The 15,273-nt window shown below is 29.0% G+C and overlaps 1 protein-coding gene across 3 annotated transcripts in view; it reads right to left on the bottom strand.

Annotated features, from left to right (window-relative positions):
* Positions 1-15,273, bottom strand: part of LOC114124572 (BTB/POZ domain-containing protein 2-like) — a 44,311-nt gene that overhangs the window by 3,417 nt on the left and 25,621 nt on the right. For 2 of the 3 annotated variants that reach the window (XM_050203009.1, XM_050203008.1), the window contains exons 2-3: positions 5,790-5,993; positions 1,242-1,710 (exon numbers count right to left, since the gene is read on the bottom strand). In XM_050203009.1, coding sequence (XP_050058966.1) covers positions 1,242-1,710; positions 5,790-5,872 — 552 coding nt within the window. In that variant the 5' untranslated portion in view covers positions 5,873-5,993. Of the gene's footprint in view, positions 1-1,241; positions 1,711-5,789; positions 5,994-11,328; positions 11,452-15,273 lie in introns of all 3 variants that reach the window. The other variant, XM_050203007.1, reaches the window with a different exon arrangement.

Here is a 15,273-nt window from a genome sequence, read left to right as displayed (position 1 = left end):
AATTATTATCGCGATATTATGCATGTAAAACGTTTAATACCTACGTTATTATACTCGTATAATATACCAATACGAGTTTAAATCTGCACGTGTTGGACTTCGCCATGCTTATGCGGTATTTTGTGGTATATAAATCATTTTATATATGATATCGTGTTTTTCTTACGAGGAAAGAGTGTTGGTAATATCTACGCCACTGCTGGCTAATGTAAAAACCTAGTATATAGTCAAAGGTACTATAGAAGTGAACGACTACGATAAAAGCAATGAACCGCCATATTCAAATATCGATGGAGAATAATACTCACAAACAGAATTTATTGTCATTTAGCAAACAAAGTACGAAGCGGTGGAGCAAAGCTCATTAAACACGCGGCTAATAATATAGGAGACAGATCACTTGTATAACTCGATAACTCGGAGATCACTCGAGAAGCCAGAAATGGTTTAGACTTTATACCAGACATTTTATACAATATCTTAAACCCATTGATATGTGTAATCGGTGTAGGATCGTGAACTATAGAACATGAGAAGTCAGTGTATAATATATTATGCTTATATATTATATCAAAATTGAACCGATAATAAAATTAATAAAAAAATATAATTGCACCACAGGAGATTATAAATAGTATAGTAGAACATAAGAATGACTCAGACAAAAACAGAAGCTTAAGGAATTAAGGACGCACGATTGGTACATAGATGGTAGGAAAGCATTAGGCTATTTTTTTTTTTTTTTTTGAGTAAGAGGCTCAAATATTTTAGAAACTCGGGGTTACAAGGAAATTGGTCGATAATTGAAAACAACCAATCAAATAGACAATAAAAATTAATGTGTGTAGTATGTGTGTGGACTTGTATTGTCAACTACAGTTAATCGCTTATTGCAGTATAATAGTAATAGATATAATACGTCGTTGACATTCATCTATAGCTAGGTAGTTACTATTTTTTGTCGTACAAGTTACCGGCCTAAGCTATTACATGTTCACAAGCGTAGATACATTATATTCGTACATTTTTTTTTTTTAAAAATCTTATAATTTTTCTATAGGAAATGGCTGAAAACACATATTTTTTTGGTCACTGTGTGATTTTGATTTGGCGAGAGAAGGAGCACACGCACACGCACACGATACGCATATACTTATATTAAGTATAAATCATGTTTTGATTCGAACTTAATATATCAGTAATCAGTACGATATTATAATATTACACGAGCGTCGCCTCACCATTTCGTTGGACACTGCTAGTCCGTCGCGTCGCAGCAGTTCCCTGAGCTCGACCGTGTCCAGTTCGTCGACGCTCTCGTCAGTCATCACCCGATCAGCGTTCCTGTCGATGAACGCCCCGCAGTAAGCCAACAGCGTGTCGTAGTGCTGGACCATGCGAGCGAACGCTTCGGAGTGCGCGTCATCGGCGGCCACGGCCGCGGGCATCAGGTCTTGAAGCGGCGGTGCGGTGGCCCGGGCCGTGGGCACCGGCGAACAGGCGGCAGGCTGTTCGCGGCGTGGCGCGGTCTGACCGCCGTACAGCCTGGCCGCCTGGTACACCACGAGCACAGTGTCCACGGTCAGGTTGCGGGTCAGGTAGACGATGCACTTGTCCACCAGGTCCACGCACATGTACTTGTTGGCCAGCCCGAGCGTCTCGAGCGCGGTCACCACGGACTTCAGTTCCACCGTGTTCTTATACATGAACCTATAAGGCGAAACAAACGGTGTTAATGTATCAGACAGATATATAAAAATATCGGTATACATATATAATATTACTATTTCGTATTGGAAATTTCGAATTTCCCAGATAAGTATTTGATTTAAAGTTAATAACGTTTTATAGCTAAAGTCCCTCGTCCATTTCCTATATATTACAATCCAACCCCTATTATTAATCGACATTTCATTTTTATTACTCAACTTTCGTTCCAGCAAAACTTAGTTTGTTAACATAGTACAATCCTAAAAATAAATATTTATTCCTCTATAAAGTCAATAGTTTAAGCTTTTTGTTATTTTTTTTTTTTTTTTTATGATTAGTCACTAAGAAAAAAAAGGTTTTGAAATTAATCAGTCTACTGCGACTACTCGAATTACATTACGTAGATATACATAATAAATATAATATAAACAGACGAGAGTTTAACTGCATATAATATTTATGACGATGACAGCGTTAAAGTTATTCACTGTTTTATTTTAAAACTTTTCTTAGTAGGTATAATATATATGAATAATCTACATTATAATTAAAGCGCAAAGCATCGTTATGAAAATTAAAAATAAATTCACCCATGAAATGTCATTTGATTTATTGATTATATTAAATTGTTCCTAAAAATCTCCAAACCTCCAAATTTGATCAGCATAACAATTTTTTTTTTTTTTTTTGATGGCACTACGCCAATAAATACATCTTAATACCTGACATGATAAATAAAACAATTTTAGGCTATGATTAATAGAGAACGGAAAAAGATTCTTTAAAATCCTCCTATTTTTGTTATTATTATCAATTAAATGGAATCAATCAAATATTACTTGGGATAAATAGCAATAAACGTATTTGATAAAAATGCTTTTCTTGGAATACTCTACAGATTTTTATAATAAATCATCTGATAAATTTATGATCGGTAGTAAATATGAACTCAAATTTAAATTCACTAGAATTTAAGAATAAGCTATCTTACTATGATAGATCTAGGAAATTTGTATTTGTATTTTTTATTTTTATTCTTAAATAAAGCATTTTTAATCATATCAACTTAAAATAATTATGAAGTAAAAAAGTAATTAAGATAGAAGAAAAAAGTTATTTACAATAATATCTATTGCTAGTTATACGGAAATAATATTTTTATACCTATCCAATATAATATATTATCTAAACATTCTAAACGGTAGAAATAAACAATTCAACTTATACTCATCCACGATTTGTGTGTAAATTAAAAACATTTAAAAAAATTAGAGTAACAACTTTTGTTGAAAATTTAAGAAATTATAATACATTTAAAACGTTAGTGTATTTATCGTTTACTTATTGTTACTGTGCATAAATTTCCATTTCTATAAATAAACATATTCACTGTATGCGCGTGAGTCACTACTTCAGTAATACATTTTGTAAAGGATAATCTAAGAGACTAAAAATAAAATATAAAAAACTTAACTAATCTAAACTGTTTGTATTTAAAATAAAATTATATGGATGCTTTACTTTCCGCTTTATCGATTTAATTCGTTTAGGCAGTGTGTGAAATTTCTTATCGTTTATATCGACGGAAATAATGTTAAGAAGAAAAAAACTTAAGTGATTGATGAAAGATTAAGCAAGCGGATTAGGAGTGAGAGATTGGAATCTCTCACTCCTTTTAAAAATATTTTCTGTAACACAAGCCTGATAAAGTTACAAATAGTATTATATTCGTGCACCTTATAGAAAACCCTTATCCAAAAACACCATCATACAAGTACACAAATATAATATATATATATAATACATATATTGAATTTAATATACATCTGACATCTGACACCGTAGTTCCTTGAAGTATAAATTCTTTAGAATTTATGCTCATTGCTGACACAGTGACACACTATGATAACTAATAAATTTTAAATTTAAGCACAGATATTAGTTTTAAATTTTTAAGTATGCTCTATAGTTGCGTTCTATAGTCTGTAAACTACCTACTATATAGATACTTGAGTGCTCGTATATCCAAGGACAATAAGATATTATAATATATTAAACGAATGAAAAAAATGGTTTTAAATTGTTATAATGACAACTATATTCGTATTATGCCACACACGCCGCAGCAAAAAATAGTATATAATTTATTTATTATTTGCCATTTTCTTATCTCGACAGGAAAATGTATACATACACACAAACAGGATAGTAAATAATCGTTTTCGAAGTAAATAATAAGTGAAAAATTTGATGACTATTGTTTTTTTAATCTATTTACATTTCTGACCTAAATGCGCAACACATTGTAATTATTTCCATCAAAATAGTATGTGTTATAAATGTTATAATGTATCGCATACATTGATCAATATGTATGTATAAATATTAAATAGATATTAGATACTAATGATACTATATATATGCATATATTTTATATATAATTGTAGGCAAAAATATACTTCAGAACGTATTCTTCAACAAACACATTTTGAATTTAAATTTATTCATGTATACATAAAGCAAAAAGCAGTTGAAGAATTGTAAAGAATATTAGTTCCTGTTAACCCGCTGTCGAGTTCCATAAATTAAACCAACTGTTTAGTATATTAGTATATTATATTATAGCATACTCCAGCATTGGCTCACACAATCGGCTTAATTAAATCATATTATCAAATAATACTAAACAAACAATCAACTACAACTACTCTTGACACTTTTAAACTTAATATTTGTAACATTGTAAGTAAAACAGTTTCTACGTCCATTTCGGCACCTAAACTTAGTTGAAATTTAATAATATATTAATATTATTAATATGTCAATATAATTAATTATGATGAATTAAAGTCTATCATTTTGTATATTATATTATATCGACGGACAGTCTCAAATATTTTTTATAGACAACGAAGGTAGGATCGTAGGTTATGTTACGTACGTTGGTGTTGACACAGTTCTTTAAATATAAAATTATTACACGATGAATTATAATAATATGTGAGTACGATAATTACTATGTACCCATATACAAAGTACATAATATATTTAAATTTTCAAGCCAGTGTTTAAGATAAATTAATATTTCTAAACGTATGTATAACTTTTAATTAAAAATTAACGTTAAGCGTTATCGATATTTTATTATTATACTATTACACGTACGTACGTTTGGCATAAACTCAAAAATGTAATATTATAATTATTTCCGATTTATTTATATCCATAATTAATGCTGTACATACGGATTGTTGTAATTTATGTTTTTATTAAAAAATAAGTAATTTTATTAAATAGCGTGATTTCTAAACGACAAATTTCAAGTTTCTACGAGTAATATTGATCGATTCAAGGAAGTAGTAGAAACACACCGCTATCTGTCGTCCTTGTCTAATATTCTAACATGACGTGCTCGAGCAAAGTAAAAAATATTTTTCGTATTATTATTATTTCTTACTTATTATATTATTAAACATTATAATTAACTCTTTCAATTGTCAATAAATGGGAATAAACAAAAAAAAAAACCAAACACTATAATATTAAGTGTAATACAAAATTTTCACACGACGATATATTGTAATATAAATAAATGAATCAAACAAGCCATCGATTTTATTTTTTAATTTATTTTTTTTTAATTTTTGAACCAAATTATAATAGAAAAAAAGATTTGTTTAAATTGTTTTTAATATTGCAGTATTGAGTATACTATAATTAATCACGTTGTGCGAAACCCTTTATAGTCTAGGACAAGTTGCGATCAATATATTTCTATACGTATGTTCAACCGTAATGTAAAAATTGGGTTTAAAAAATAATTTAAAAAAAAAACCAACAGCTGTTTCTAACTGGACCTCTACATATTTGTACTTTAATAAAACATTTTGATTTGTTTTATAAAACTATATTATTAAATACGTATATAATATTATATAGACATTTCTTGATGTTTACTCGACGCAAATATGTCATCGTGAGATAAATATCTTTGTTATAGAGTGCCTATAAAGACTATAATATAGTATAAGTGTTTAACATTAAACAATTTATCGTAACATAAAGAAACCACAGCTCACTTGAGTAGGTTGTCGAAGGCTCTAGGGTCGTCATCCGGTATGTGGATCGGGGTGCCTTTTTTCGACCAAGGTTCGCGGAGCATGGCGTCGAACACCGGGTATTGACATAGCACATCTATATGCGCGGGAAACCTCCAACATTCTGGATCTCCAACTAAAAATATGACGTCACTGCCCGCTTCGTTGTTGTACAAGTTTTTCCACCTGAAATCGTACAAAACAATATATATAATAAATAATAATTATATATACATATATATATATATATATATATGTGCGTGTGGGTAGCTATATATTTTACGGGCAAAGTACAATATGTAGTTATACTGCACTATTATGGCCAAGAAGAGTCAATTTATTGTTATCGTTTAGTTAAGTGGTCAGAGTAAGTAAAATTTACACATTGTTTGGACGTAGTGCATAATGACCAAATTTCAGTGAGCACACTGTAAAGATTATAGGTACAGTACACTCAGATTACTTTCTGAGAATGCATTTATTAGGTTCTGCATAAAAATATTAATTTATATTTTTCATAATAATTATAATAAGATACCAAAAATATAGCAAGGAAAGCTAATATTTTACATTTTTTTTTAGACTTCTATACTATAACAATAGTAATTGTTTTAAAGAGATTTTTGAATATTTATAAAACATATATTTTTTTACTCATATTCTTTATGGATTTGTTTACAATGTTTTTCAATTACGTAAAGGTTAAATTTAATTTAAAATTTTATCTGTAATTATTATTACTCATAAAATAATTCACATCATTTTAAAATCTTTTTCTCAACATACTAAACTTTAAAGTATATAATTAACTTGATTTTTTTAAGTATATTTGAACCTAACTGCTTTTAATTTTTAAATTTAATTTATATAGTCGTAATATAAATACAAAAAATTATTCGTTATAAGCTGTAATAGTAGGTGTACAGGCAACGCATTAATGTTTCAATACTATTTTAATTTTTAACCAAATAATTATTAAATTTATCTAAGTACTATACATATAGACCAACGCCATCATCACTGCAGTGTATTTCGAATTTTCGAAAGAATTATTTTTTACACAAATTATACGATTTAGTTATTATGTTATTCAAAACAAATAAGTGTTTATTCCATAGAACATATTGCCCAAAATGTGAACAATGTATGAATATCATAGGTTGCTCGCAATATATAATATACAAATATTAAATATAGCCGCACGAAATCTCCCGTCAACTTTTGACTCTGCGACCATCGTATATTATATTGTAGTAAAATATGTTATCACAGGTTCAAGGACCGCCGTCACGCCGGCGTTTCAATAAAAACGTATTCGTCATCGTCATAAGCAGAGTTATTCGGATTAAGTTTTTAATGATAAAATATAGAAAATATCGGAAGAAAATATTAATTATATTATTAGTGTATAAACCAATATAATATAACTAAAATGTGTCATAATAAAATACATGATTTATATAGGTACATCGAATAGCGTTCATCAATCACGGTCGTCGAGGTCGCGCCGCACCATTGTCACAAATTAACAAATAACACTTTTTCTTACTACACACTTGTAATATTATTAATAAAACGATTAAAATATAAGTTCACGATATATTTTTATTTATTATTAAATGAGATCGTAAAATGCTCGGCATTCTATACGCATAGAGCCATAGACCAATAAAATAGTATGCATCAACTATGCATATAGATGAAGTAATAACGCATGTACAAATCGTACTTCGGGTGTAAGTGCATAACAAAAGAATAATGACCTGCTCTTATTCGAGTGACTATAGATCAAGCACAAAGATTCTTTTCTACATTCCAATAAATCAAGAGGAAAAACAATTAGATACATCGATCAAGACTTAATGGAAAAATATACAAAAAAAAACCAAAGTATTTAAGTGTAACATATTAATATTCTATAATTGATAGGGTAACGATGCTATAATTTTACATTAGGACATTGATATTTGTTTTTGTATTTCTAGGAAGAAATAGCCAATAGTGTATATTATTATGTTTTGTAAGACTCGAAAACAAGTCTAATCGCAGCAAACCACGGCCACACGTGTAAAAAATAAAAGAAATTACAAGTCGACAGAGTAGTTTTTTACCAAACACTAACAATCAGACAATTGGAGACTGGAGTAAGCGGAAGAATAGTTTATAATAATTTATAAAACGAGTGATGGGGGTTTTTTCATTTACACATTGCATCGATTAAGTATACGTATTCAATAAACACGTCTTATTAATGTGCAGTTGTTATTATTACATCCAAAAGGAATAAAGGATACTGTTCGTGATAGTGAAAACATCGAAATACATAATATAATAATATAATATAAAAATAAATAAATTATGCACAAAAAGTCGTCTATATACATTAACAGCGGGATACTTTTTTATTTCCCTATGCAATTATGAAAAAATTAATTAGTTTGTAAAAAACTACATTATATAATATGTATATATTATGTTCATAATAAGCACCACTTTGTCGAATGTAGCCTCCGATTAATACAACACGACTCGAAATCATTGAAACGGTTAAGAGTAGTCGCGCGACTGCTATCATATTATAGGTATATACATGAACTGAATAAACTGCCGAAATCGTATATTATGTTAATGGAACTCATGTAATGTGCATGAGTAATTTTAAAATGACTATTTGATTCTAATACATATTTACAAATTTATAAATATACATATATACACTATAATATTATATTATAGTGTTGGATAACAATACTGTTGGAGCTATATCATTATTCATTATAATATTATATGATTGAATAGCGCAAGCGCGTCATAACTAGTACAAAACCAACGAGGTTAGGTTAGGACGTTTCAATAATACTTTGGTAGTTTAAGAAGATTTTGTCGTTGCGAGATAGAGAGTTTGAACCGTTTGAAGATCTCCGCTAAGAAACCTACACTTATCGAAATCTGGAATATATTTCATCACTTTGATATACGTTGGCGACTATATATATTATATATATTTTTTTTAATCAAAAAGATTATATGTATTATATAAATAGCAGCTATAACAGAACAACAGAAATCAACTAATTCTATGTGAAATTATTTGTTGGTAGACAGTTTGAAAGGTTAGTTTATATAGTTTCATGAAAACTACATACACATTAGCACACAAATTCACAATGCAAAAATATCTTTTTGCATAATATATTACATTATAGTATGAGTGGTATGACTTATGAGTAAAAGTTGAAATCGAGCAAACCTCAGAAATACCCGGCGAACTCCCCACAATACTTGGCAAAATGTTTATTTCGGCATTTTTCCAGGTAAACCCACTTGTGATCAACCTCATTTGGACAAAACCGTAGGGACTTTAATCTTAAGATTTAATTGCGATTTTTATTACACGTAATCATTTTTTAGTTATTATTGTATTTTATATATTCCTTATATTAGTTATATATATATATGTATTATAAATTTATACAGAATACTGCACCTTATCTAATTGGTATAATATCGCAGAAGGGAAGATAATAACTGTATCATTAATCATTATTATTATAATTAGATGTAATTCTTAAAAATAACACTATACTTTATATCGTTATATTTTTTTAATTATTTATATTTTATATTATATAGTATTTAATATTCTTCAATTTTTACAAGATGAGGTTAGTCATATTAGGTCTGCCCGCGTGTTTTTGTGGTTTAACTGATAGGTGTTAGTGTTTTGATTATATTATTTGATAAGAATTGATCAAGATTTTCGTTTTAAAAAATAATCTAATTAAAAATTTGTTCTTCATTTCAATAGCAAACTAAGTCCAAAGACAATTTAAATTGTACGATTGTATATAATTCATACATATAATACGAGTACCTATATAAGAATAATCAATATATTATGTTTAATGTTAGTAGATAATAAACAATAAAAGACGAAAAAATAAGGATTATTTTAAGTTAAATCGGATTTTATTGATTTTAACACAATTTATCTGTACCTACCTATATGTTTTTAATACAATTCATGATAATATATAACGATATAATGGATGTTCCACAAAAAACGGAAGTACCTATCGGGTATCAGTATATAGCCTAATATATTACGGACTACGATACGATACGGTATTATATTATTGTCATTTTGCAGGCAACACAGCTCCTTGCAGTAGATAGTAGTAGTAATAGTAATAATATTATTATATTATTGAAAATCGAACAAAACACCGGATTCCCATTCCCATATAAATATATTATAATAATATAAAATACGACAATAAGAATACGAATTATATACGTCTCGACGCGGGGGTGAAAATGAATATATATATACATAATGTCTATCGGTTTATTGACAGATCACAGACGAAAGGGAAGACGATTACAATGTATACGAAGGCATTTTAGCATCTATATGACGAGGTATTATAGTACGTATAAAGCCGATGTACCTGCAGCAATATGATTTTACAACCGTGACACCCACGTGAGAAAATAATAAATATGCTAAAATTTGCAATATCGCGGGCGGCATTCAACCGCGGTTAACAGTGCGTGTATTATTATATAGGTCGTGCTATGCATTAGCTGGACAACCTTTGATGGTAGTACAATAATCTTTCATCTTTGTGGCGAAAAGTATGAGGTCGCATTCCTTCAACGTTATAATAATAACAATAATATAATATATCGTCCCGTATTTCTGCACCCCTTTCTACCGTCTTTTCTTTTCATTTTTATTCGCAGGGTGCGAAGTTCTCGCGATCTCCGCACTTGACCGCCGTTTTTGTACACATAATACACAACATAACGGTACAATACCACGTCGTCGGTATTATTATTATTATTATTATTATGTAGGTATACGTATGCCACTGCAGGGTCTCACACAATACATTTACACACATATATATATATATATGGCATCAGGGTGCTAACAATGAATATATAGAAAACGAGACTCGTACTATTATTATTATTATTATTAATAATGTCCATCACAGAACCAAAAAGAGATTCTCAAAACGGTAAACACATATACAGAGTATACTATTATAATATATATATACTTACAGGGTGTTTTGTATATTTTACTGTGAAGTAGCTATAATTTAATCTCGTTTTACTTGATACTACAAATGTGTATAAATGTAATACGTAGTTACTTAAGTTATGGGTTATAACAATAAATTGTTGGCACAACTTTAGAATAATTGATATAGATTTACATTAACACACTGCATGTGGAAACTAACATTTTAGCGGTTTATGAAGAAAGGTGGTGTGCAGTTTTTAATTTTGATTTCATTGTGAATGGAATAACAATTAACAATAACTTTTGGTGCCTATACAATTTTATTGTTGATTGGCTGCGCAGTTACGAGTATTATAGTTTGCAATATTGCACCTAATCGTGATATAGTAAAATCACCCTGTATATAGAATATAAGTACAACATATATATTATGTGTGCTACCATAATATAACTTATAATTTATTATATATTTGTATTATATCTTACCTGCCGTCTTTCGAAGCATTTTGCGGATACATGATTTTCTGCGACAACCCGCGGTTTTCACCCAATGGTGACCCTCGATCTTCTTTTACTGCAATAGAAGAAGATGGTCTTTTGGGGGTACCGCTGTGGAAAAAAATATAAATCAATTCTTTGACCTTGACGAATGTGTTGTTCTGACAACATACGTAGGTTTTACTTTTTTATAATACTATTTTTTTTTAGGTATAGACATTGTATTTAGTGCATTATAAATAAGCAGCTTAAAAATAAAATAGACTCACTACCTGCTCAACAGTAGGACTTCAAAATTGAATGTGACAAAAGTAGTAGAAATTATTTAAGAACTAACATAATACCCACAATTTTTGTCATAAAAATTTTTGAAGAACCTATGTATACATTAATTTCGTTTATTTCTGTGTGATCGACATTTTAAATAGACATTTTAAATCTCCAAAATGTGATCATTTCAAATTTTTCGATAGGTATTAGAAATATAATATAGGTACCTACATTACTTCATTATTTTTTAAGTCTTTCATTGTTGCTCTATAATAATAAATTTAATGTTTTATTTTAGGTAATACAAATTACAAATCGTATAGTAATATAAATAGACAATATTTTACTGAAAGAAATATAATTCTAAAACCAATTGCTACATGGTCATATGTAGAAATATCAATATTGAACAATTTTTAAGATAAATGTATACTGTATAGGATCGTATAATATCTAATATGTGTACTTTGATAAATATATTTTTTTATATTTGCAATATAAAATAACACAAGCATTATATACGTAGTTACAAGGCCGTAACTGGGAGGATTCAAAGTCCGGACTTCTCCCGAAATGTTTAAAAGAAGAAATATTGTTTTATTATTAAATAATTAATTATTATGTAAATTAAAAATTTTAATGACGACTTGTGTTTTAAATCACGATAATAATCAAATTTTATATTTTTAATGTAAAAATGACAAATGTTCAGTATTTATATTTAAAAAATGTTGGACCTCCCCCACCGAAATTTTTTCAGTTACGGCTTTGCGTAGTTATGTTTTTAGCCCATTAAAGAAAGCATTATGAAGAGGACGTTTATATCGAACTAGCATCAAGAAGTAACTATGTAGACTTACTGCAGTTGAACAAGTTTCTTCCAAAATTTAAAAAAACTCGTCAGATGTCGTACTAAATGAATTAAATATAATGAAAATTGTGATGAAAAATAGTGTAAGTTTTAATTTATAAAACTGATCGATAGATTTTAAATATTGTTTTTAGACTATAGGTACCTCGAAAAATCTTGTAAATAATTAATAAATTATTCTCTGACTTATTTGATGTTATAATATTAAAACTGAATTTGATAACTTCGGTTGTGATAGTTAAACCGTTGGATAAAATGAATATACGCTAAGGTATAATATAACCTGTTAACTGCAGCCGTCGATTAACAAATTAACTACCTGATGTTCTTTCATAATTGTATTTACAGTATTCAGCATTCAGAAACTCGGTGTAACTAAATTTTTGATATCATAATCAATATATGAATTGAAAATTGTATGTTTTTAAGTAAAAAAGTATAAAAATAAAACTGAATATTGTAAATTCTACATGGAAAAAAATTCAAAAACAATAAATTTAATCTAATCAAAATGTACCTTCAATAACGTAGATACGGGAAAAAATTGAAAATAAAAATAATACTGTTATTCCATCACTGACATACCTATTTCAGGAGGGCATTGCAGATGTTACCAGCGGTTCCATACCTACTGTGGCAGTAGGCTAACTACCGCTGGTAGCCATCATCAACCTTCTGTTGTCCATGCGAACACGTGAACCAAAGAATATTTCGCAAACATTTCGCCCAAGTCCCGTTAAACAGATATACATGGCAGTTTCGTTAGAAGTAAGTAATAGAATTAAATTGTCGTCAGTTATTCCTACCTAGAGTTGAATGAGAAAAATCATTTTCATCCGAAAAGCGATCCCGAGTATACAATATACATATATTATATATATATATATATATATGTTGTTATTAATAAATCTGTATCGTTGTATATACCATGAATCTCGAACGACCACACAACACAAGAGATTTTTTTTCGTTGTATCTCGACCGCTAATTAGTCAATCAAGCTCACACTTTAGAACGTACATTTTATAATAAATAATAATTGATATAATATAATATGGCATGTGAACATTATCCTCGGTGATATTTTATTTTTTTGCACGATCAATGCTGCCGCATTGTGTGTTTAATTTTTACATAAACAATTAATATAAAACCGAGATAAAATGAACTCACACATTTTATATTACATATTATAATATAATGTATACAAGGATGAATCGCCGTCTGGGTTTCTTCCAATCAATCACATTATGTATAAGTTACTATACATATCATGGGAAAATAGCAGTAGCCCACCCTGTATATATATTATTCTTATTACTTATACTTAAACTCATCGAATAATGATAATATAATAATTATCGGAAATTCACACCAAAACACACACAACGTTCGTTCTTTCCTGTGTGTCCACGAATACGTATACGATAAGGACACCACGCCGGGGGCAATGCACAGGAAACCTCGCCCTGCACGCATACACACATACACACGTCTATATACGAGTATATACGCGTAGAATGTACGATTTGTAATGGAAAATCGTTTCCCGGCGGCTGCTTCTGTTAGACATATATTTATAGGGACAGCATTGTGTGCGCGCGCTGTACATAATATACAATGTTATAGTTTTCGGGCTGAGTGTATACTTATGTGTGTACAACCGAACACATTGACGATGAGATTTCATCTGGATCGCGATTCACATTCGTTTATACAAAATTCCAGCCTCCAAGTCCGTGATCATAACAGTCTACTATAGCTATACAGTCACACACACACACACACACACACACTCACGCTCGCTCTACCGTATACATAAAATATTTGATTTGCTAATGTGTCTGGCTGGGGTAACTCCTACGTTTACAATATATATAAATATATAAACAAGAAGAATAGGTAATATAGTACGCGTATATATAGAGTATACTCATATAAGTAATAATGCTGCTGCCGCAAACGTATATTTTTATATGAAAAATATTGAAAACCTATACATTGATTTAATGTGTACCTATTTATATAGTATAACAAACATCAAATAATGATAGAATTATGCCGTATTCGCATTACAGACAGTTAGGTATTTTATTTTGGTAGATATATATTATACGCGGTACGATATCAAAAACCTAACCTAACCTTCTTGTCTGCGCTCGTTCCGCCTGTGAAACCTGCGCGGTTATGAAATAAATTAATTTATTAAATGTATTTTTTCAAACGGCATTAAGTTAAATATTAGGTATGATTTACGAGTCTTTACTCTTTATTATAAAGGTGAATAGTTTATCAAAATAAAACAAATTACAAGTCGAACATATTTTTGATGTATAATATTGTGTTAATATGTTATAGAATGCAGCCTAATTATAGCTATAATTGTTTTTAAAGTACCCATCTTAATTATTATATTATTATATAATAAAAAACATATTATTTTTATTAATAATTAAATCATAAAATATTGATAAAACGATCAAATCGAATAAAAAAAATCGACTGCCTATTTTTAATTAAAAAATATAAGTTATTTTTTATTAACTTGTTATGTAATAATTGTATATACTAATGAAAGAAAATATGTATCAATAGTTACTACTTCCTTCCTAGTGGAATTACTTACAAAGTTCCAATGTGACGATTGAATATTATTAAAAGAAAATTACGAAGCTTTCAACAGCATCGTATCATTAATAATGTATAGGTACTTGAATTATATATTAAAATGATTAAATTATAAATTCAATTTAATTTAAATAAATAATATTTAAATGAAATAAAATAACACC

Source organism: Aphis gossypii, chromosome 3 (assembly GCF_020184175.1).
Source record: "Aphis gossypii isolate Hap1 chromosome 3, ASM2018417v2, whole genome shotgun sequence".
NCBI classification, from domain to species: Eukaryota; Metazoa; Arthropoda; class Insecta; order Hemiptera; family Aphididae; genus Aphis; species Aphis gossypii.
This window is presented reverse-complemented; position numbering and strand designations above follow the sequence as displayed.